The sequence below is a fragment of the Alligator sinensis genome, unplaced genomic scaffold (assembly GCF_000455745.1).
Source record: "Alligator sinensis unplaced genomic scaffold, ASM45574v1 scaffold144_2, whole genome shotgun sequence".
In the NCBI taxonomy this organism is placed as follows: Eukaryota; Metazoa; Chordata; order Crocodylia; family Alligatoridae; genus Alligator; species Alligator sinensis.
Genome location: NW_005841872.1, coordinates 4,233,254 through 4,257,843, shown reverse-complemented (window position 1 = coordinate 4,257,843; position 24,590 = coordinate 4,233,254). Strand labels below are relative to the sequence as shown.

General features: G+C 41.6%; 1 protein-coding gene across 2 annotated transcripts in view; it reads right to left on the bottom strand.

The window, feature by feature from the left end:
- The window catches only part of ATP10A (ATPase phospholipid transporting 10A (putative)), a 170,909-nt gene that overhangs the window by 97,688 nt on the left and 48,631 nt on the right, over positions 1-24,590 (bottom strand). For both annotated transcript variants that reach the window (XM_025195615.1, XM_006017071.3), the window contains exon 2: positions 6,461-6,665. In XM_025195615.1, coding sequence (XP_025051400.1) covers positions 6,461-6,665 — 205 coding nt within the window. The remainder of the gene's footprint in view (positions 1-6,460; positions 6,666-24,590) is intronic.

Genomic DNA, 24,590 nt, shown 5'->3' with positions numbered 1-24,590 from the left:
CCCTACACTTCTTTTCAAAAAAAAATTTTTTTTCAAAGAAGTTACTTACTATCCTGGCAAGATAAAATTTTAATGCAGTCTGAAATATTTTTCTGAAATGCTTTCTAATCAGTTTCCTAAGATTTGCTTACTTATTATCACAGATATTCAGAGATAGTGAAATAAATACTACTTGTTAACTGTGAATAGTGATTTTTTTAAAAAATTGCCTCTTTCATAAACTTGTGACAAAATAAGAGGAAAAAAAGACTAATAAACTTAATTATCATGCAGTAGTTTCTCAAGTATCAAATGATTTGAGGAGCACCAGCTCTTTAAACTGCAATTACACAAATTAATGTTTTACCTATTTGCTTAAGCAATCTTTTATTTTCTAGGCTACCTGTTGACAGGATGTATTCAAAACTGGATTCTTCAAAAGCCAGAGAACTGATAATGCAGTCTACAAAGTTAAAACAGCGTAGAGCATCAATAATTGGTTTCACACCAACAGGATACATAATCATAGACAATTGATGCCAGACATTTCACATCCATTAACATGAAACCAATGCTAAGTGACAATCAGTAGCATCCCTAACAGAATTATTCAGATAAATCAAGGCAGAAGAGGAAGCAGAAGCATATTCTCCCCCCACCCCTCAAAACCAAACCAAACCCGGGTCTTAATTGAGGGAACCAATCTAAATCTATCAATTCTATAGAAGCAATCCAAGGGCCTTGACAAGCCTCTTGCATGTATGTTTAGACTCTGCAAAGCACTGGGCTTGAGAACTAGATGGGCCACTGGTGTTCAAAGCAGTGCTGTGAAGGACTTTTTCCAGACAGAGATCTGTTTGTGCATAAAAGAATGGTGTTTTATGAGCACAGCATGAGGAGTCAGGACCCATCTCAATTTTGGGCAAAGACTTTTACATTCTTTGGAGCTCTGGGCCCTTAGTAACATTCGTGGGGTGTACTGAGGCTACAAAGAGGATATAGGTTGCCCAAGTGGAACACCTTTCTCTGCTGCAGAGGAGCTCTGAAAAAAACTTAACCTCCTTCTAACACCTTTGTATTGGCTCCTCCCTGACAAATGGGGCAGAAGTTGTGTCAGGGATTGGACGAAGTAAGGTTGAAGCGCGCTGCATTCCAGCCAGGGCATGCTGATGGTGCAGTTCTTTCCGGCATGCAACTTCGAGCACACCCAGGGCTCAACAAATTTTATGGATCAGGACAAGGCAGGGACTCTGGCTGGAGGCAGAAGTAGTGGGTCCCAAATGACTTAAAGCAACATTTCTGGGCCCAGGTTCTTTCTTTATTCCCTACATTCAGTACACAAAAGGGATACCAGAGAATCTGGCCCTTCCTCTGTCAGTAAAATGAAAATCTTGATCCTTTCCTCCTTCATGCTTCATGTTTTATATAACAAGTTATTTCATTCTTATGAGAAACATGAAAGTGCTGAGGCTGGCTGTTAAATTTTTCCAGATGTTCGAGGTACTGCCATTGAAAAGCTAGTTCACTCCTGTGATGTGCTGCTGGTATTTTAATGAGTGATTACTGCAAAATCTTTTCCCCTTGGTCTGTGATAAGCCACATGACCTAGCATGTACATGCTATAAACAGGAGGGAGTAAGACTATAAAATCTATTAATTTATTTTCTCACTTTAAAAAAAGTGCTGCGAAATGCAAGCAGCGCCACAGGACCACAAGCATATTAAGTCATTTTGCTGCTTAAGCTGATAATTTAAAAGCATTCATTTCCAATGAATGAACATGTTGGGTTAGTACTCAGAAGGGGTTGCGGGGACAGGCTCCCATGTTAAAAAGATAGTTGATATTTGGTACAATATGCTTGCCCTTCATCTTAAGAACCACCTTCTGTCATACCCCTGCTCAATTCAGCACGGAAATAAGGTCAAAGATGTTGAAGACTCTTCTCACATTCAGGAGACAGTTTGAATGCTGCCACATGCACTGACAACATACTGGGCACATCTACATGTTCATTAATCCACAGTAGTTACTGAGCATTTCATCTGGTACTTGCTTAATGAAGTACTAACTAAATGCCCAGCAGCGCCAGTGCATGGGTTTTTAGTGACACCTACTGCACAGTGGCCTAATGCTACTGCGCAGTAGTGTACTAGTAGGGTTCTTGCCCAGCACACTACTGTGCAGTGTTATTAGGCTACTGTGCATTAAGCATCTCGTGTAGATGTGCCCACTGACAGGGATAATTTCATGAGGGTGGCTGGTATTCGGCAGAGGAACTCAACCAGGTGCAACAATGTAGGGCCTTTGTGGTACTGCAGCTGTCCTGGACTTCTCAGAACTAGCAGGTGTTCACTCTGTTGACAGCTCAAATGACACAGAAAGAGGATTCAAGCATTAAAGGGTTTCTGAGTTATTCTGAGAGTACTGCAGCTTCCTTTGGAGCTTTCTTTAAAAAGACTTTCTTAAAGCCTATTTCTGCTTTCATTGAAATGAATGGAAGTTTGCTCTATCCTGGAAACTTCTACGGCTACCAGTGCTGTAATACCTGAACACCTCACCAATTTAAATGAGATTATCCTCCGTTCACCAAATAGCATAGAACAATTATTATCCTCATTATATTACAGGCAGAGAATTGAGACACAAAAGGGCAATGGGCTAAGTTCAAAAAGGGACTCAGGTGCTTCAGGGCAATGTTTAAGCACAACTGAGTTCCTCAACAGTCCCACTTAGTTGCTACCTCATTCTGGACATGACTATGTTCTTTTCGTGCCAAAATTTCTGTCACTAAGTCTTGATGGCATTGAACTTCTTGATGTTAAGTACTAAGGTGTGGGTGAGGGCCAGGTCATAAACCTGGAGAGGAGAGTGAAGCTGAAAGGCAGTGACACGTACCAAGTAAAGAGTCAGAACTAGCCATGAGGCAGGAGTGAGGCCAGAAGTCAGGGGCCCAAGAGTCAGGAGCTAGGAACCAGCAGCTGAGGTCAAGATCCAGGATCCAGAAACCAGGAAGAATCCGAGGACTAAGTAAATACAGGAAGGAGTAGGAGATTGGGCTTAAAATAATTCTGAAGACCAATGAAGCCCTAAGCAGCCAACCTGGGGATAATCGGTTTAAATTTTAGAGCTTCACTGCCTGTAGCCAACAAGGAAATCAGGAACAGCTGGACCGCCGCTGAGGAATCAGCAGATCCCAGCAGGCCTCAACCAAGTCTCTAGCTCTAGTGCAAGAATGGATCTAGCCCATGCAGCTACTCTATCTGGCCTGCCAGGCTACCAGCCCAGCCAGAATGGCAACTGGTGGTAGAAGGACTAGTAAGGGCTGATATGGCCCCAGTCACCCTCTGGCCACTTCACCACAGCCCTACCACCCTGGCTGCTGGCCACCAGCCCCAGCTGCATGCCCCATAATAGAGTCAAAGCTGGAGCTGCCACCACAGAAAAGAGCACATGGTGGCAGCAGCTCTGGCACTGGCCAGAGGCTTGTGGTAGAAGCCACATGCTTCAGTCTGGAGTTGGAGCTCTTGCTGATGTTGCTGCTGCTGCCACAGCTGCAGCAGTTTCCTTGAGTGCCAGTCTGGATCTGCTGCTGCTGCAGCAGATTCCTTGTGCCCCAATCTAGATCCAGGCCCTGCAACCTGGATCCAGCCTGGGGCACAAGGTGAGTTTGACTCCCCTGGCCTAGTGGTTAAATCTGTCCGACAGAATTTCAGACATATTGATTCAAATCCATTCTCTGACTGATTTGGAATAGGTACCTGATCCCTGGTGTGACCCCTGCCCCCCTCCCCAGCAGGCTACAATGCATTCAACCAGTTACTAGGCTAGCGTGCATTCTGGGTGAGTCTCTCATAATTTCTGTGGCTGAAACTGTTCCATTTGTATTTATATTTAAACATTTACTGGGGCAGAGAGTGAGAGCGTGACTCTATAGTGGCAATGGTTATGGAACTCATCTGATACAACTATATTCATATCATACCTACAGTCAAGGCCTCTCTCCTTGCTACTTCCTACTGGCTAGCTTAGGTAGTTTCCTACTTAGCTTGCTGGCTTGTATGACTCATTAATGGGCTTGACTCTCTGGCCGTGTCCACCCGTGTATGGGTGTTTGGTTCCCCCGGACAACTAGCAGTGGGGCACCTTGTGCCACTGCTAGTTGTCCCTGAGGAATGCCTTTGCCGCATGCCCTCTGGCATGGCAGGCTATTCTGGGTGAGATAGGGGAGGCTGGGGCCAGCACCGGGCTGGCCCCAGAAGCCTTACCTGGGGTCCTGGGGGCCTTCTGGGGCTGCAACAGCAGCAATCCTGCCATGCAGAGCCCAGCTGGCAGCTGCAGTGTGGCTCCAGCTGGCCAGGCTCCAGTTTTGGGCAGCATACACCCCCACATACACCATTTTACATTTCCCCCCCCCCAGATTTTTCTGACCCCTGGATATCCATGGGTCAAACCCCACGCACTGCTCCCTTGCAGCGTGGAGAACAGCTGAACATGAGGTATGGCCACATACCACAAGGCCACGCTCATCTGGACTCAGCCTCTGTGCAGAAAGGGTATCTATAGGGTGCATAAATCAGAGAAGTGGATTCCACTAGATGGCATGGTGACTAAAAATTAAGTGGTGTACTTCTCAGTGTTGCAACACTTAAGGCCATGTCTATATCGTCTCTGTGCCAAGCATGGAACCACTGCCAAGAAACAAGTCTCGCCCACTCCTTCCTGCTCCATACACATCAAAATCTTGCAATTAGACAATGTAGTCAGGTTAGTAGGGTTCTACATGTGTGTAACTCTCAGGCTCTTTCTTTTAGCTAAGGGATATATGTCACTTAAATAACAGTTTTGGAGGCATGTGGTAGGGGAGTGAGTGGATGGGGCTTCTTTTCTGTGCGCTAGTCCTGGGTTTGGCAGGACAGCATTAGAGATATAGCCTAAATCTCTTCACACTTTGACCCAGATCACACATGTTCAGAGTTCCAGCAAGCGCCTTTAAGTACTGGGCCATTCTTTCCCTCAGTAGGAATAGAGTATGATTTTTGAGTAGACAAATTAGGTGTTTTGGGCTACAAACTGATCATAGCTATCAAAACATTTGGTTAATTGTAATTAAGCTATACTCTAATGATCAAAGCTGACATATGATATCTAAATCACACACACACACGTGTATATATAAAGAGAGAAAGATAGATATAGATATAGCTATAGATATATCTATATACACACACATCTATATTTGTGCGTGTGTGCGTGTGTGATTTAGGTGTCATATGTCAGCTTTGATTATTAGAGAAAAGCTTAATCTTATTTTAGTAATAATAATATTTTAGTTATAATATATCAAAGCTGACATGACAGCTAAATCACGCACAGAGATCACTGATGTTTAAAAAGAGAGAGAGAGAGAGAGAGAGGGAGGGAGAGATGAGATAAGCATTTTTTTAAACATTAGTGATCTCTGTGCGTGACTTAGGCATCACATTTCAGCTCCGATTATTAGATCTTATTAGTAAAATAAGATTATTACTCAAGTAAGTTTATTAGATTTTAGTACTAAAAATATTCTCAGGTTCTGCCACTGAAGGTGCTAGGTTTTGCCTGAAGTTAAGAGTTTTTGCAAAGGAATTTTGCAAAGGAATTTTTATCCCACTGGTTGTTCTATGCCTTTCTTGGTGCTTGAAGAGTCACTACAGTTATGTAATTTCTATCCTAAATTGCTTTTGGCAAAATGAGCAGGTGTGCTAGAATATACATGTAGATTTCTAGAAAAGTATTTCAGGTGGTTCTTCGCTGACCTGCCAGCCTATAGGAATTACAGGAAGAAAGAGGGAAGGGAATGAATATGGTAATACTTAAGAAGGGTTGCAATGTTAGGTAATTGTTCAGATCATTTTCATGTAATTGCAGTGAAAGCTGCCTCTGTCCCTGACTTCCAGGGCTTGTTTGCCTGCTTGTTGGTTACACATAGGGGAGTGGCAGTAAGAAAAGAATGAAGCAGGTTTTATAGTGTTCTTTTTTCTGCAAAATGTGCCCAATTCCTGGGTACTTCACCTTTAAACCTTGGAATGTCAAGGTCTTACACTCTTTAGAGAAATACTGCAACATGGAGTTTTAGGCAAAGTTCCAAGAGGAAGTCATTTAGCCCAGAGTCAGGGAAAACATTTGTTCTCCCATACCCTGAAAATTCTTATGTACTGGACAGTTAAAAATTCATTTAGCAAACCCAAATTACATGCAATAAAAAACTATTTTAAGTTTTCATGCTAGTGCAGCAAGCACCTCCTATTCATATTCTGGAGAAGGTGACAGTGAAACCTCAGATACCATCATGAGATTAATTTTTGACAAATACTAGCAGTTTTATGGCAACCACTGCGATGGATAAGTAGCAATAGGAAAATCTGCCCTAATTGCCTGGTTCTGGATTGGTGAATTGCTCCCATACTTTAAATAAAATACAAATTTAAGATGTTGACTTACCAGCTCTAAGAATCTCCGCAATACCTGTCTTTGTTTTAAGTTAGTCTCCCCATCCAGGTTAGCTGTTTCTATATGACACAGACCATCAGGGTCACTTGAAGAGAGCAGCAATATGTCAGCCGGTATGATTTCATTACAACGAAGCTGAACAAAATCTCCAACTTCAACTTCTTTCCAGTATCTGCTTATGTATTTCTTTTCATTCCTATTAAAGAGACATTTATGAGATACAAATTAAAATGTTGTCAAGTAGGGATGTCTCAAATTAATTTTGCTTAGGTGTTAAGTGTCTTTCCAGTCTTTCAAAAATAATTTATTATTAAAATATTCTCAGGTTCTGCCACGAAAGGTATGTAGATAGTCATGTTAGTGGTTAATTTTAATTAATGGTCAGGTCATGGCTTATATTGAGCGATTATGCTGCATTTAAAAGAGAACCTCATGCCCCCTCCATTAAGGCCCTAAATGGCTCGTCTTGACCTTGGATAAATGGGTGCTGTTAACTGACCATGAACAACTTCCCCCGGATATCAGCCAACTGAGTTGGACCAAAAGAGGGTGTAGGGCAGGGGACACTGCTAGCTACTACTGATGAGGGTGAAGCAAACATTAGGATACCCTCCCTACCCCAGGGCAAGGTGGAAAGCTGGGTAGAAAATGCACTAGCTTTCTTAGGCATGGCCCATCCCTTGCAATGCCCCTGAAACACCATTGCTGTGTGCTACCCTTTACGCTAGAGCAGACTCTTATCAGCACAGTCTATCCATAAAAGCAATAATCAAAATAATTCCACACAGTTAAAAACAAATATATAATAAAAGTGATTTGCTAGCATCTGTGGGAGTTATTTTTAAAGAATGAAGGTTTTCTTGTCCCCACTGACTGCTTTAATTTATTATTCCTTATAAGGATGAGCCCACTATAAGGCTGCATGTGAAAGACCAAAGAGCTAAAAATATACAGCACAAATTAATTCTAATATAAAATCACTAAGATCAAATCACCATGGTAGCTCTGCTGAGAAATGCAGACGCAAATACAGTGTGGGGAAAGGACATTCTTGTTTCTTTAAAGCGGACTACTATGGCATCCCATTAACTCTAGCAGCATCTGTTACAGAGTTAACAATCTCTCTGCTTTAGTATTTTACGGCTTAATTTCTTTATCACTTCCAGCACCTATCCAAATGAAACATTAGCATAGATGTTGTTAATCTAGATGTAGTCACTAAGGCTGCCTATTTTTAAAAGTTGTGCTAATTGGTTTCATTTTTTTGTTAAGAACAAGGGAAAAAAGGAACAGGTGCTTGCTTAACTAGTTCTAGTTAAAATAAAATGTTTTTTAAAGCACTTCACTTTTAGTCATTAGTGTAAATTGCTTCCCTTGGGTATTCCAGTTGAAAATCATTTTAAAAAAGCTGAGATATTAATGCAAAACAGCTACTGCAAATGGGAAGCAGCTATTTTTGTCACCTTTCTAAACCACCACAGTATAACTGTTAACAACAAAATAGCATGGCACAATAGCCTAGATAGTTGTCACTGTTATGATGTTGAATTTGACATCTAGTTATTCTTTCTTGATAGCTCTTATTTTGACAGAACTGGAATCGGAAATGAATGAAAAAAATCTTGCTGACTGAGGTTGCTTAAGTATGTATCTATATATCTATATCAATATTTGCAACATCCAGAATAGATTTTTTACTAAAACAAAACACTGAAGACCTGGTAACTGTTGTGCTTCAGAGTTACTGTTGATGATATGCCTAATTCACAGTGGCTGCAACTTCAATGGCATCAGCCAATTTAGACAGTAATTCAGTTTGCTAATATGTATTTACTTATACTGAACAATAACAGAACCTCATAACTTGACAAAGGTATATCCAACCAGGGTTTCTTTGTGACAGAATTTCTTTACACCCGGTTTATAAAAGCAAAAATGAAAATTATGGCTGTACTTTGTGTGCTAATAAAGCATGCTAAAGATTAATAAGAGCTCCAAGTGTAAAACATGATAGTCTAACAAGGGCAGATAATTTACATATTGGCTGTACCTATTACTGGTTCCTGCACTCAGTCTGAAACAAGCATTTAACTTTTCTTGCTAATGAGTATGAATTGCTTTGAAACCAAGTGTGCAGTAATGTAGTACAAATCACTGGATCACAGAGTTGAAAGGTTTGCTGGCTAGGCAAGCTGTAACTCAGAACACTTTCACATGGGGCTGTTACTCTTGATGTTTTTTATTTTAACTGTGGGACTGGATGATGTTCAAATGAATGTGAAATGAGTGGCAATATGCAAGTGTTACCAGACTAAAAAGGAGAGAGATCAGTCCAGTATGGCTGCTATAGGGACTAACAACTTTCAGTTAACTTCTATTGTTCAAAGTGTCATACTTGTAGCATTCCTTAATCTTCCCCACACTTGGCAACTGTCACAACAGTGTGCTCTCCGAGAAAGGGTGGATATCTCAGTGCTTGTATAAGGATGGACTTACTGAAAGAACATTTGCACACATGTCAAGGGCTCAAAGTAGCACTTCTTTAATTAGGAACAGAACTGAGACAACATATTGGTGCAGTACTCCACTTAACCAAGTTTCCACCTCTTAGAGAAGCCGATGCTTGACACTTCTGTTGAAGGTGAAAGAAACACCATATTGCACAATTACAGAATAACCTGCCATATGGCATTTTTTCCTAATTACCATGTTATGGTTGCTGTATATCCTGAAAAATGTGGGTTTCTAGCTCCAATACATAGTTTGATATTGGATCAAAAGTACTGTAATGGCAAGCCTGGCCCAACTGAATCAATGAAAGTTTTGCTACTGACTTCAACAGGGGGACAATTTCAGCCCTAGACATTTATGTCATTTACTTAGTATTTAGTCTCATTATTGTTGTCTTGTGCCAGCGAGCTCTATAAGTTACTTATAATTTTTAAGAACATAGCATTCTTTGATCTTTCTAAAGTGCTCTTCTTTCCATTTTAATTCCACCCTTTATTTTTGTATGAAGTGGAACATGCAGAAATGCCCGATTTAAATTCTATATGCCATGTATTGTTTTGTAGGTCCTTAATATGACCACTTATTTGTCTCTTCACAATCTGTCTTCATGTAGAAATTTTCCATGCCTCTAATCATTTCCATTGCAGTGTGAGATATGGTGACCAGAACTAGATGTAATGCTCCAGTTGAGGGATTTCTATACAGTGGCACTATAATATTTTAAAAATTATTTCAAGTGATTCATTATATACTCTGCCTCTACAACTAAAATTACTGGTGCGTATTAAGTAAATATTTCAACAGGGATGTCTATAGTGATGGCCAGGTCTTCTTCCCTGGTAGTTATATTTAATTTAAAACTCAATATGGTATAAGCAAAGTTATTCTATCCAAAATGACTCTGCATTTGTCAACCATATTTTCTCCCGTCACTGTACTGTCCATCCATTAATCTCTTAATTGCCTCTGAAGGAACTCAATATTTCCACTAGCCTCAAATAACCTAAGTCACATGTCTTTTGTCTAAAAATTTTGATTATTTAATATGTTAAATACCAATGACAATATGGACTTTGGCTGACCACAACTGTGACCTCAAATATAACTTTCTAACAAATGTATCGTCTCTTTCTACTTTGTTTTTATCTGTTTCTAATCCATAACAGCATTTTGTTTCTCACTCTGTCTTTGAAAGTATCTTAGATGAAGAATCTTAAGGCTTTTTGAAAGTCTAAATAAATCCTGCTAGTTTTTTAATTTATTATTTTGTTAACATGCTCAAAAATTCTAGTAGATTAGAAAGTTATTTTTTCTTCCACCTCAGAGTCTAAGCACTACAATGCCAATATTGCCATAATGCTATGATATTGGATAAAATAAATGTGGTTACCTAGATAATTAAGCTGATGCATTAAGAGTGAACAGCTGGTTTCTAGCTCTTGTACCTAAACAGTCTACAGTGTTGTGGAGGGCTCACATTCCATTTTGCACCCTCACTCCCAGCAGACAAAGGGTAAGAAATTCATTTGTTCCCCAGTCTATTCTCTACCAACAAATATACTCTGAATATAATGAAAGTATTGGCTGGGGAGGCAAACAGCAGTAACTGAACACTTCTATCTCTCTCCTTCCTCTGAAGCATGAGTTGACAAGTTCTTGGCATGCCTTTCCCTGAAAGCAGTACATGTAAATCTAAGACCAAAGGCTAAAAATCTATTAGTCCAATCCCATCAAATTCAACACCTTTATACCAACAAAAAATCTGGTCCGGAAAGCACTGTAACTCTTAAAAGTAGCACTACGAGGGTCTTCCTGGGTGTTCCTTTCTGCCTTTGGTCGCTTTGAGATGCATGACAAATTGACATTTAAAGTGACAGTTCTGTTGAAGAAAACTAGTCATTGTAGAAACATTTAATTTTTTAGAGGAATCCTCCATATTTTTAAAGCATTTTAATTAATTGGAATTGGAATTAAATGTTAAATGAAAATAGTCTTTATATCCATAATTCTCTCTGCAAGAAAATGCACAAAGCTCAAACATTTCATATTGTTGGTACTGGTTTGAAACCTATGCCAGAGCCATGGCTCTGTTGGGGAATCCCTTTCTGTGCCTGAGCTGAAAAAGCAGACACAAACTCTTTGCATCACTGCTGGGGACCGTCCTAAGATCACTGGATCCTCATAAATACAGCACTGTGGGCCCCCATGCTACATGTTATGTATTACTTCCCATATGCAATTTCACATTAGCCTCAGCAAGACGTGTTCAATAATATGTCTGGATATGCAGGTACCTTAAAGGGCCACTCAGATTCACACCAGATAGTTTCCAAATATAGAGTGCAGGTGGTGTGGAAGGCCTCATGCCAGCCCAAAACACCCAAGTGAATTTTACCCTTCTGTTCCAGACCACTTGCTGGCTAGCTTTTGAAGTAAGAGTTGCCTTCACTTCAAAGAAGTGCAGATGCTTTGTTCTCCTTGCCAACACTAGCGGATTTTTAAAAAACAAATTAAGCACGTGGAGGTGGAAAAGTAACCTCTGAAGTACAAGTGTCTAACTCACCTTCTGCCCCAGGCTGGACCTAGACTGTGGCACTCCCTGTGGGCTGCATCCAGACAGGAGCATGCAGTGGTGGTGACAGGTCTGCTCTGGGTCTGGTCAAGGGAATGTGGCAGTGGAGACAGCTCCCGCACTGGCACACAGTGACAGTGGCAGCTCCAGGTTCCGCTGTGTGCCCTGTGCCAGAGCAGAAGCTGCTGCTGCCTCTGCAATCCTGTGCTGTGGCTCTGGCTCAGAGCATGCAGTGACTACAAGACAGGGTAGTGATGGGGCCAGCAGCCGAAGAGTTGGAGCCACAGTGCGGGGGATAAATGATGCAGGTGAAGGGAGACTGGGGCTGTATCAGCTATCCCTCACACTCCTGCTGCCACATCCCCTAGAGCTAAGAGCCCCAGATTCCCAGGCAAGCCATACCTCGCAACTTCTGGTTACCAATGGGTAGCTTAGTAGGCCAGGTAGAATGGCTGTGTGGCGTGAATCCAGTCTATGGCTCATATGTTTGAAATGCCTGTTTTAACGGATAGGTCAAGAAGGGGTGGGAGGGAAAGTAATATATAGTTTGGAGCAGTCGATATCAATCAACTCCTTCACTTTTTCCTTTCATGATGACAAGAAAAGCAGGGCCAAAGGAGAACAGGAAATCCAACACTTGATTTCAAAAAGGGGGCACAGTAGCCACAGGTAACCGGTAGTCCTCCACCAAGCTAACCTCTCTTTGAGAGATGTCCTGGCAATTTGCAGTTTCTGATTAAGTCCTAGAATCTGCCAGGTCTTACCACAAGAAGATTGTTCTCTCTCCCAGAGCAACTTGTTCACTCTTGGATGGCCAGTATGGGGCTTGTGTACCCTATCGCAGGCTACTGAAGCAAAGCTGGTGACAACTTTCTAATTATTTTCTTTAATATAAATACAATTTTTATAGTACAAGTAATATTCTTAACAAAGTAGTAGAAAGACCATGGCCCAGATCTTACTCCATCTTTAAGATGTCTACATGGCACTTGCACAGATTTTAAATATCCCAGTTGCTAGATCTGATCCTAATCCATCCTATGCAGTAGATACAGAACTGCAAGGACATCTATGAAACTCCATTTGGCCTGGAAAGATCCCTGTATGACAAAGCTTGGCTTCATATGCATTTTCAGAAGTGATCCAGAAACACAACCTAGATATCTACCTCAACCCTAAGCTCAGTTGCAATGCAATTTCATTCTTCAAAGTATATAAACTAAGCCTAACTCCCCAATTCCTTTTATGGAAAAAAAATGTTGATGAACTGTTTGATGAAGAAAGGAAGACAAATCACTTAGCTTCTGCTGAATATCTAGTGGTTAGGGTACTTGCCAGTGAAGTGGGAGACCAAAGTTCTGGTATTTCTTCAACCAGAAGGAGTTTGAAGCTCCATTTTGCACTGCCTAGGAAAATACCTTAATCACTAGGCCATCCTTCATTCATCATATTGAAGCTGAGCCACTAGGCAGCAAAAGATATGGTGAGAGAAGGAAAATGGATGGAGCCTGACCCAGTAGTCCAATATTTTCTCAGGAGAAGGAGGGGAAATATTTCTGGCTCTTCTTCCCAAAGCTGTTCCTGCATTTATCAACAGTAGTAGTTTACAGCTTTCACTGAAAACAACCAGTGAAACAAACAATAAAACTATATAAACTTGCATTTTCCACTAAAAACATGCAATAACATTATATATTATTTTGTTTTGGGCTTTTATTATTTGTGCAGATGAAGCATATACACAGAGGGAGAGAGAAGTCCAGCTGCATTTATTATTAATAACTGGGTCAAGTGCACAAAGAGTCACTGGGAATAGGAGGTAGAACCCAGGAGTCTCGTCCCTCCCAGGAGCGTGCCTTCATCATGTAGCCACTGAGTCATGTTCTCTCTTTCATGCTCTCCTCTCTACTGGTGGAACAGAATCAGCGTCTAGGAATGCTCTGGGCTCCCTATAGGGAGAATGGGAGAGCAAAGCATGTCCCTGGGTAAAAGAGGATAGCACTCCCGAGGCCAGACATGTACTTTATAGGCAGGAGCAGAGTAAAAATAGGATCTGGGCCAAGATTTCAGATAGATGAGGTAAGCCAGGGGATAATCAGCAACACTTACTGTTTGGAAATAATAGAAATATCAGGTTTAAAACAGTTAAAGCAATCAAGGTTATTTCTGAGGCTTATATTCATTACTTTAAGCCTGGGCAAGATAACCGTCTACAAACACATGTTGAAAACCATTTGGTTATGATTATAACATTGTGGCAGGATTAAGGAACAGCATAGAGTATTAAGCAGTTCCAAAGCAGGTTACATAATGTCCAGAGTATGTCTTCATTTCACCATAAACCATAACATCTGTTCTTAGGTTAAACTTCAGCAACAGAGTTTGAATCTGACTCTAATCAGACTGAAACAGATGCATAGAATACACTTCCTATGAGAAATGTCTATTAAAAGAGCAGAATCCCTCCCTGACAAAAGTTTCTAAATACATTCCTTATCTTTACATGATCTTGAGAGCGCTTAATGGGTTTTCCTTTTTTCCCCACTGTCCTTCAAGAATTCATTACAGATTAGCAATTGGGAAGGTATGTAAAATATGTTATATTTATCAACAGAATATGGTGTATGTGTGTGCGTGTAGAAATAATGAGGCACAGATGCATCTTTTAATACATTTCAGAGCTTCTGAAAGTGCTAATTTTCCCTTCAGAAATCAAACTGACTTCACTTGCTCTGAGAAAATCTAGCCCAGGGAACTTCAGTGACTCAGGTTTTAAAGTTGGGAAGCAATTGCTGAACATTTTTGACATGGTATTATCTACATTATACCCTGTACAGAAAGAAATCTCGCTATTGTTCACTGTGCTGAAATATGTAATGCCCGGAATAAATGATTTTCCAGCCAAGAAACTTAGTAGTTTGATAACAACATGAAACATGAAAGCAGAGCTCTTAATGAGACCTGACATAAAAAGAAGCTATGTCTACTAACAGTTCATGTTTCACTCACAGCATGTCTTAAGAAATGTTTTAATTCAATATTTTAAGTACACACAGGATTTATTTTAAGCCATAGACACTACTAGAATCATAGAACCATAGAAAATTAGGATTGGAAGGGACCTCAGGAGGTCATCTAGTCCAGCCCCATCCTCAAAGCAGGACCATCCCCAGGACTATCTCATCCCAGTCAAGGCTTTTTCTGTCCAGGTCTTAAAAACCTCAAAGGATGGAGATTCCTCAACCTCTCTGGGGAGCCTGTTCTTCTGCTTGACTACCCTCCTAACTCCCCTTGCTGCAACATGAGACCATTGCTCCTTGTTCTGTTATATGTCACCACTGAGAACAGTCTAGCTCCATTCTCTTTTAAACCACCCTTCAGGTAGTTGAAGGCTGCTATTAAATTCCCCCTTAATCCTCTTTTCTCCAGATTAAATAAATCCAGCTCTCTCAGGTTCTCCTCATAAATCATGTGCCCCAACACTACTCATTTTTGTCGTCCTCTGCTGGACTCCCTCCAATTTGTCCATATCCTTTCTGTGGTGGATGGCCCCAAACTTGGTCTTTTCGGCACTGGCTTCACCAGTGCCAAACAGAGGGGAATAATCACTTCCCTTCATCTGCTGGCAACACTGCTACTAATGCAACCCAATATGCCATTAGCCTTCTTCACAACAAGGTACACTGTTGGCTCATATTCAGCTTACTGTCCATTGTAACCCCCAGGTAGTTTTCTGCAGAGCTGCTGCTTAGCCAGTCAGTCCCCAATCTGTACTGATGCTCGGGATCATTCCATCCTATGTGCAGGACTTTACATTTGTCCTTAATTGAACTTCATGTGATTTATTTTGGTCCAATCCTCCAATTTGTTTGGGTGCCTCTGAATCCTAGCTCTACTGTCCAGCATATCATCTACTACTCCACCCAGCTTGGTATGAACTGCAAACTTGCAGGGGGTGAGTTCCATTCTACCTCCATCTTCCAGATCACTGACTGTTGTTTTACTGCCACAAACTCTAACAAACAAGAATCATCCATTACCAAATAGACTAATTCTGAGGAAAGAATGTCTTTTGTATACTATTTATTACTGTGGACAGGTAACAGGTGACAGTAGTTACCTAAAAGCAATATGCAGCAAATGTAAGAACTGACTGTGAAAGTTTGACTAGCTAGAATATTTCATCCTGTCCAGTCAGATGTAGACCCTCCCATGCATTAGTTAACTCCAGGACTGACTACTGCAACATGAAGGGACCAGAAAGGAATGCCAAGGAAGGGTATGACATCTGAAACCTCTTAGCTGCCAAAAGCGAGGACAAAAAGAACACTTCCCACCATTTTCCTTTACATATTATTCACTCCAGATAGATTAATTTTCTGCTGCTCCCTATGGTTCTGAATAATCTGTGTCCAGATTGTGTTTAGGATTAACTTTTTGCAACTAAGATCATGACAGCTGTCTTCTTCAGTAGAGCAAAACTCACAGGTACAGGGGACTTTGCCATCTCAGCAGCAAGCCCAAATCTATGGAACTCTCTTAGATTGAATTCCAGAGATGCCACAGACCTTAGTATTAACTATTTACATTATGGTAGTGCCCTAAACAACCATTTGGGATGAAATGTTATTGTATACCCAAAGAGTGCTGAGCAAACGTGGAGAAGAGACAATCCTTACTTTAAGCTAGGCCATGTTTCATACAGACCATATTAGATCTAACTTAAACTGATGTTTTGAAGCTTTCCTCCTTAGAACTCTCCCCAAAGCTTGGTACTCTCCTAGTTGTGATGTTCATTTGAACTCAAATTCTGGCTTTAGCCTGCCTCATTATTGCACATCTTATTTCCTTTACTTTTAATGTTGATCCTATCTTATCATACCTAAACCAGCTTGATCAAGTGAAAAATTTTAGATGTACCTATTCAAAATGGGCAGAAAATATTGGTTAGTGTTAATTTCCTCTCATAAATCCTAAGTACCATACACCTGTGTAGAGTTAAGAGTGCCAACACCTTTCAGGATCTGAGACATAGATACCTTAAGGGATAAAGAAGTATCTCAAGATCATAGTAAGGAACAAACCTAAACTGGCAGGTTTCACTGGATGAATAAAGATTATTTTTCTGTTCCTCACTCCGATTCTAAACACTGACTATATTTCACCCCAGCATTGTCTGACCTTCAGAAGTTTAACTGAGCCATAAAAATGCATTAATATACATGACATTTATAGCATATCCAGACACAGCTAGTACTTTGTAAAGAACTGGAAGAAATACAAGAAATTTTAATCTGAAAATATTCCAGTTCTTCCAGTAAAATACTTAATAGTTGAAAGATGTCTATCAGTAAAGGTATTTCCTGCTAATTACATGCACAGACCTGCAGGAAATGTTGATTGATATCAAATTTGTGGGACTATTTCTTCAAGTCTACTCCTGCACATAGCTGTGCCATACAAAGACATCCTTTTACAGACCACTTTGAAGTTCACATGCTATCTAACCATTTGGGTACGTAAACCAGAAACAAATAAAGCTCAGGAACTGATGTTATGTTGCAAGACCAATACTGAAACAAGCATTATTTAATCACACGGTGTTTCTGTATCTAACAGACAAACAGATCCACCACTCAAATAGAAAGAAAAAGCGTTTACTCTTCTTCTCCAAGTCCTATTCTAAGAAATTAAACATGATTTTAGGATTTTCTCCCCATTTCTGTAAGTACTAAGATAAAATGGTATCTTTATCTTCCTTATTCCCCTCGCTCATGAGAGATGATCAGACTTAGCTATACCCATCACACAAAAACACACTGCTTAAAAGAATCAACAAGGATCAAAAGAACCATATATTGGTAAAACGTTTCAGGCCCAGATGAACCTGAATGCAAAAGATCTTCCCAACATATTCATGATTCTTTTCTTAACCAGAAGGGATTCTGTTCTAAAGTCAACTATGACAATGGGGGGGATGTTCTTGGGAGGAGAACTGCTATCAAGAGATGGAATTCACCTGACGAGAATGAGCAAAAGCATCTTTGGGCATCATCTGGCTAAACCAGTAAGGGTGGCTTTAAAGTACTTTCCATGGGGGATAGTGATCAAAACCTTCCTGCAACAGAGCGCACAATCCAAAGGAAAAAGGACTCAAAGAAGCAACTTAACTCTGGGAAAGGGCCAGAGAGCTACAGGCCTGCAACAAGTGGCCCAAAAGGGGAGTGAGTAAGTCAAAGTGCAAAATATGTCTGATAAACGTATACAAATGCAAGAAGTATGGGAAATAAACAAGATGAGCTGGAAGCTGCAGCCTGTGAAAAGAGCTATGATCTGATTGCTATCACAGAGACCTGGTGGGACAGCTCTTACGACTGTAATGTCAACATCAAGAGTTACACTCTTATTTTCGAAGGACAGAGTTGGGAGAAAATGTGGTGGTGTTGCCTTATATGTCAAAAACACACTCTTGTTCGCTGGTTCAGGGGGGAAGACAACAGCAAAGCAGAATGTATTTGGGTGAAGATGAAAAATGAAAGATGCAGTAGCATATAATGGTGGGGGATTATTACAAGCCACCAAATCTGGAAGAGGCGATGGATGAGGAACTCTTCAGGAACATGGCAAATCAAATTTGTCTAAAAGCTGTGGGATGGTACTGGTAGGAGACTTCACTTTTCTGGACGCTTGCTGGAAGATGAATGCAGCCAAACATGAAATGTCAAGCCCGGTGGTTTTCAACCTTTTTTTTCATTTGTGGACAACTAAAAAATTTCAAATGGATGTGTTGACCCCTTTGGAAATTTTGAATAGAGTTGTGGACCCCTTTGAATCCATGGTCGACAGGTTCAAAACCACTGATTTAGCCAGTTCCTAACTTGTGTGAAGGACAAATTTCTGTTCCAGGAAGTGGAGGCTGCAACTAGGGGATCATCTATATTGGATCTTGTCCTGACCAATAGGGAAGAATTGGTGGAGGATGTGAAGGTTTTGGGTCACTTGGGAGGAAACGATCACGATAGGATATAATTCCAGGTCCTGAGACAGGGAAAGCATGAGATCAGGAAAATTAGGATGCTAGATTTCAAAAAGGTGTATTTCATGTGACCTACTCAACAGCTACAATATGAGTCTGCAGGGTGAGGCAGCTGAATAAAAGGAGAATGCAATTTTGGGATGCATCAATAGAAGCATTAGGTGCTAGACATGGGAGGTGATAGTGCCTCTCCACTTGGCACTGGTTAGGTTTCAACTGGAGTACTGTGTGCAATTCTGGGCTCCACATTTTAAAAAGGACATTGAGAAGTTAGACAGTCCAGAGACAGGCAACAAAGATGACAAAGGCACTGGAACAAAAGTCATATGAATAAAGGCTGTAGGACCCAGGAGTGTTCAGTTTGCATAAAAGGCACTTAAGATGGGGCATGATTGCAGTCTTCAAACACCTGAAGGGCTGCCATGAAGAAGAAGGGAAGTACCTTTTCTCTCTTGCTGCAGAGAAGAGAACACAGACCAATGGCTTGAAATTGCATCAAAGTAAGTTTATATTGGATATTCACTGCTAAAATAATGAGGCAATGGAATAGACCACCTAGGGCAGCTGTAGACTCTCCATCACTGGAGGTGTTCAAGAAGAGGTTGGACAGCCCCAGGGATGACCTATGTGTAACTATGCCTATGTTCTACTATGGGTATTTTCCAGGCTTCTGGGCTTTGCTGGTTGCCCCCGCATGATGTTTTTAAGTCACCCTTAGAGACATTGGGCTTTGGCCACAGCCAAGGCTATGGACTTTGTCTGGGGTGTGCCAATGTTTCTGCTAGGACCAAAGCTGGAGGTTCCTGGCCAGAAGGTCTTGCCCCTCTGCTTAGGTTCAGACCAATTCCCATATTTGGGGTCAGGAAGGAATTTCATCCCATGGCCAGATTGGTACACACTTGTGTGGGGAGGGCTGCCTTCCTCTGCAACAGAGGTGTGGCTCTCTACCTGGGACCTCTTGAGCTTATATTGACAACATTTCATAGAAACAGGACATTGGCTGTCATGGTTCCCTTGCTTTACTTGTGGCAGGTTAGGGTGTTAGCTCTGTGTTGTATCAGGGTTGAGGGTAGTGTTATGTAGAGTTTAGATTATGGATTTATAGGATAGTATGGATAGGGATGATTCTGCCTCAGCCAGGAGGCTGGACTAGATAACCTTTGGAGGTCCCTTACAGCCATACTTTTCTATGATTCTATGATGATCCCTAGGTTATGGACTGCAAGGAAGCCCATGACTGAAGCATCTTTCATTACATACAATTCTCAACAAATGTATTTAAACTTAACTGCTGAAGAATTCCACTCTACTTCTTAGGAGGTGTAATCTGATGGGAATGTGGAGAAAGAGTGAAATTCTAGGCTCAGTCACATTCTAGCCTTTGTTAATATATTTAATAGGGAGGAACGTGGAAAATCTCATTCTCAAATCAGCCCATGGTCCGTCTAGCCATTTATCTCAAAGGAAAGTGAAAAAAACTCTGCTGTAGACAAGCGTGGGATAAACAGATAGACAAGGACTGTCTTAAGCCTTTTTTAATAATTATTGATACAAATTCTCTCCCACTAATGTTTCACCATGCAGTTCCTTAACTGCTAGTGATAGCACCAGTACCAAAGCAAAAGTTGGAGACCTGCCTAACATTTTCAATTTGGATCCAACAACTTTCCCTGTGAAAAGCATTACACGTTTATATCACCAAGGAGCCCCTAATTTGAAACATGAGCTGCCATTTCCAGCATCTGTTCATCTACAAGACTGGAAGGAGCAGTAAAAGACACTGGAACTTGCAAAAATCTAATTCTTCGTTGTAGCTGGCAGGAGAATAATTTTTAACTTGTACTCCAGGCTAGGGGAACTGAAAAATATAGTTCAGATTTTAAATATAAAACAGCAGTAACATATTGTAGATTATGTGCAGTCCAACATCTCTATATTTAGCTACTCTCACAGGTTAAAGTTGTCCGTCTGTCTTTCTGGATCACTGCTTGCTCCCAAAAGACAAGAATACTAAAGTGAGGAAAAGTAAGCAGCCTCAAGCTATGCTTCAGTACTAAGAGATGTTAAAAGTAACATGTTATTCTAAAATAAAATGTTGTGGTGGAAAGTAAGTTGCCCAGGTTTCTTGGTTATTTATAAAAGTGTCCAAAATGTTTATATAAAACAATAATGAGGTAGTTCCCAAGAAAACATTTTTATAAGCGTGACAAAATACACCTTTAAAAAAACTAACCGGGCTTTACACAGACTCACTGAATATAGAAAGTAAATCCACGAATCCTCCTACTCCCCCTGCCCCACTAGAAACACACATAGCAGAGAATGAGCGGTCCAAACTATAGGCAAATAATCATGTGAGTGTGGGTGCTTGTGCTTGATACCAGGACTCTTCTAAGCTTTGATAGTCAAACCATTTTTCTTTTTCTGTCGGTGTCAATTTTATATCCAAATCATTTGGTGGCAACCTGTGACAAAAAAGATAGGTCTGGATTGAAAAATCAAAACATACCAGATCTCATTATTCTCTTATTAATACAAACCAACACCCCTGGCACACCTTCATTTAAAAGCACCATGGGATCTGATCCCCAATCCCATATCTGGCCTGCCATATGTGCATAGCACTCATTCTGCTTGCTAGTGCAGGGGAGGCCCCAATGATCCCAGGCTCCCCCTGCACTGGTAAGTGAAAAGCTGGGTGTCTGCAGCATGGGGCCTCAAATAGATTTCTGAATAAGGGAGAAAAATATTAACAATTGCATTCCATTCATGGGAGGGAAAATATTTTTAAATTTTGGGACAGGCACCACCATCTGTTTTGTTCTCTGTGTGCATAGCAGGTCCCTGATCCCCAATTTGAGCTCCTAAGAGTACTACAATGCAAACACACACATGTAAAAGCATTTTCCTTGCCTTTTTTTTTTTTGCACATGAAAAGTTATTCTGCAAGAGGAGGTTAATCCATCATAAAGGAATTGGGGAGATGGGCTCTGTAGTCATGAAGAGAAGGAGAGAAGGGAAATATTTCTATTACGATATGATCTAGGTCATGAAAACTTTGAGAATCTCTGGCCCTTTATTCTAAGCCAACTGCTTACAAAAGCACATTAGAGTGGCATGCAAAAAATCTATATAAATACTCCATGACTCTAGATAAAATACTGAAATGTTTTTTAAACAATAAAAATGAATAATCCAAACAACTGTGTTAGCCCACATTTGACGCTTGGGTCTGAAAATGTTTGTGTGTAAAAAAAGCTGTTTTTGTTTTACAGAAGTGTGGGAAGGCATCTTAAATAATTTGATTTTGTTTTAAGTTTGTTAAAAGAATTGCTACTGGGCCAAGACCTTTCTGAGAACTTTAAGTGCAGACAGAAGTATAGCGCCAGGGTCTAACTCATAGTGCTTAACAAAAGCACTATGAGTTAGACTGATCCTTTCGACCCAACAGATGTTATCTGTTGGATCAAAAAGGTGGAGGATTGAGCTCCAATTTAGAACCAATCCAGGGAGTGTAGCTCCAGCCAGCCAGGCTTTGGGTTTGGGTATATGCAGTGAAGCCCTGGCTGGGAGCCCAAGGAGTCAGCCTGCCAGCCTAGAGCTGCTCCCCCCAGCGTAATGTATTGTGGAGGGGCTGGCTAGGTCACAAGGTACTATAGTGGGGGGCTAGTCAGCAGCTAGTCCCCACACTGTAGGACCCTCATGCCCCAGCCAGCCCCATCACCATCTACATGTGTGTTGTAGTGGAGTAAATAACTATGCCATAGGATAGTACTTGTCTCTGACAGTACTAATGTATGGTGGAGTTAATTAGTTTACTCTGGCTCTGCATGTACAGACAGTGATGTTTTACTGCTGAGCGAATTAGGCAACACTGCAGTAAACATCTTGTGTAGATGCCCCCTGCTTGGTGGGATCTACACCCCCTTCCCCTTCCCAGAAAATTGCCCTAACCCATCAGGTTATAAAGATAAGTAGTTAGCCATGTTTAGACAGTCAGGTGGAAGGCAGGCAAAAGGCACTCTGCCTTTCATCAAGTTATAGGTTATTTTGAATGGTCTCTCTCAGTCCCTGTGGTTATGTTGCTCAACTTCATACACAATACCCACTGTCCACATCTACATGACTGGCTACATGAAAATCATGTAGTGCTTGCATAACCAAGTACTAAATGACTATACAGTAACTGGCATTACTGTGCCACAGCATCCCCACACGGTTTTCTTCTGACACTACTGCGCAGTAATGTCTTGTGTAGATGCAGCCATTGAGACAGAAAGCTATGACTCCACAGAATGCCTTAGAACCTAAAGGGCTATCTCATGGGAAATAGGGATTTAAATTCTTTCAGGCAAAGGTAAGAATTTTATCTGTGCCTGTACTTCAACCACTAAATTATGTGCGAAGTGTGCAGTTCTCTTTCCATTTTGTGAATCTAACCCTTTCAAGTGAATTGAAATAAAATAGCTGGTTGGTTTTGAATAAAAAGCTGTGTGGAATAAAATGAAATACTTTTTTGGTTTTTCAATTTGGCAAGGGTAGTCAAAAACATTAGTATTTAGTCTGATCTACTTTTTTTTTATTTTAGCGGCTGAATCAATTATTTGCACAGCCCTTATCACTATCTTGCTTTTGATGCCACATGATGTTGGTGTTAAAATTTAGGGCTACTTGTATGTTTATACTTTGGAAGGATCCCCTTATATTCTCTTTACTTTTTGTCTATTGTGTATTACAGGTCTGGGCTTTATGCGGGTTCTGTATGTGTGGAATCATTCTTATGCAATGACCCATTTTATACCAAAAATTTGTTATATGCAAGGTAAATTCACTCTTATGCGATCGATGTGGTAGAAGCCCAGTCAGCTGCTTTGTGCAGTGCATTGTGGGAGTGATGCACACCAAAATATAGTCTCTTGTGTGAATCCGTGCTCCTCGCTTGCTGTCTAGGACATGTGTTTCTGTAGTTACCTTCCCCATTATGATAGTGCCCTGTGCTTGTGTGTACTGTCTGATGTTGGTGAGTACCACTAATTGTCTTGTAGAAGTGCTAGAAACGGGTCTGGGGGTCAGTACAGTTGAGGCCTGGGAATGTATCCCTATTTGTTACATTGTAAAGTGGGCTCCCTTTATATCAGGCTTGTCCAACATGCGGCCCGCCAAGCTGTTTTCTCTGGCTCGCGGCGCTGCGACGGGAAACGAAGGTAAACACAGTTTACTTTTGTTCCCACCCTTTGTCCCTCCCCCAGCCCATCAGCAGCTTCCTAATGGCTGCTGAAGGGCTGGGGAAGGGACAAGGTTCCCACACGCACCACGTCAGCTTGATGTTGCCGACGCGGTGCGTGTGAGAAGAGGAGTATTCACGTGCTGCTCGGGACAGGATGAGCCCAGCCAGAGCAGCAGGGGGCTCAGCTGCACTTTCCCCCTACCTGTGTCAGTCAATCCCGAACTGCACACAGCTCCGCTGCTGCCTGTGCTGGCTGGTGCCAAACTGGGCGGGTCTGTCCCATCCGGAGCAGCATGCAGCTGAAGCCAGATTCCCACATGCTGCTGGGGACGAGAGGAGGCCGGCCAGGTCGGCACCAGCTAGTAGAATCAGCGGTGGTGCCATGTGCTGCTTGGGACTCACTGGTACAGGCAGGGGCAAAATGCAGCTCGCCCTCCCCCCACCCCCAGCGGCACGGGGGAAGCCGGCTTCAGCTGCATGCTGCTTTTCCTGGCCAGTGCCGACCAGCCTCATGCTTCCCCGCCCAGCCGGAAGCTGGCTTCCCACGTGCTGCTAGGGACACCCGGCTGGGTCAGCACTGGCCAGCAGAAGTGATGGTGAAGCCTCCTGCCTTTTGGGACCAGCTGGCACAGGTAGGGGGAAAGTGCAGCAGCACGTAGGGATGCCACCGCTTGATAGGGGACGGGATGGGCTGGCCGGGCTGCACCAGGAAGGGAAAGCTGTGGCTGAGCCCCCTGCAGCTGTGCTGTATGCTCCTTTAAGACTGAACAATATG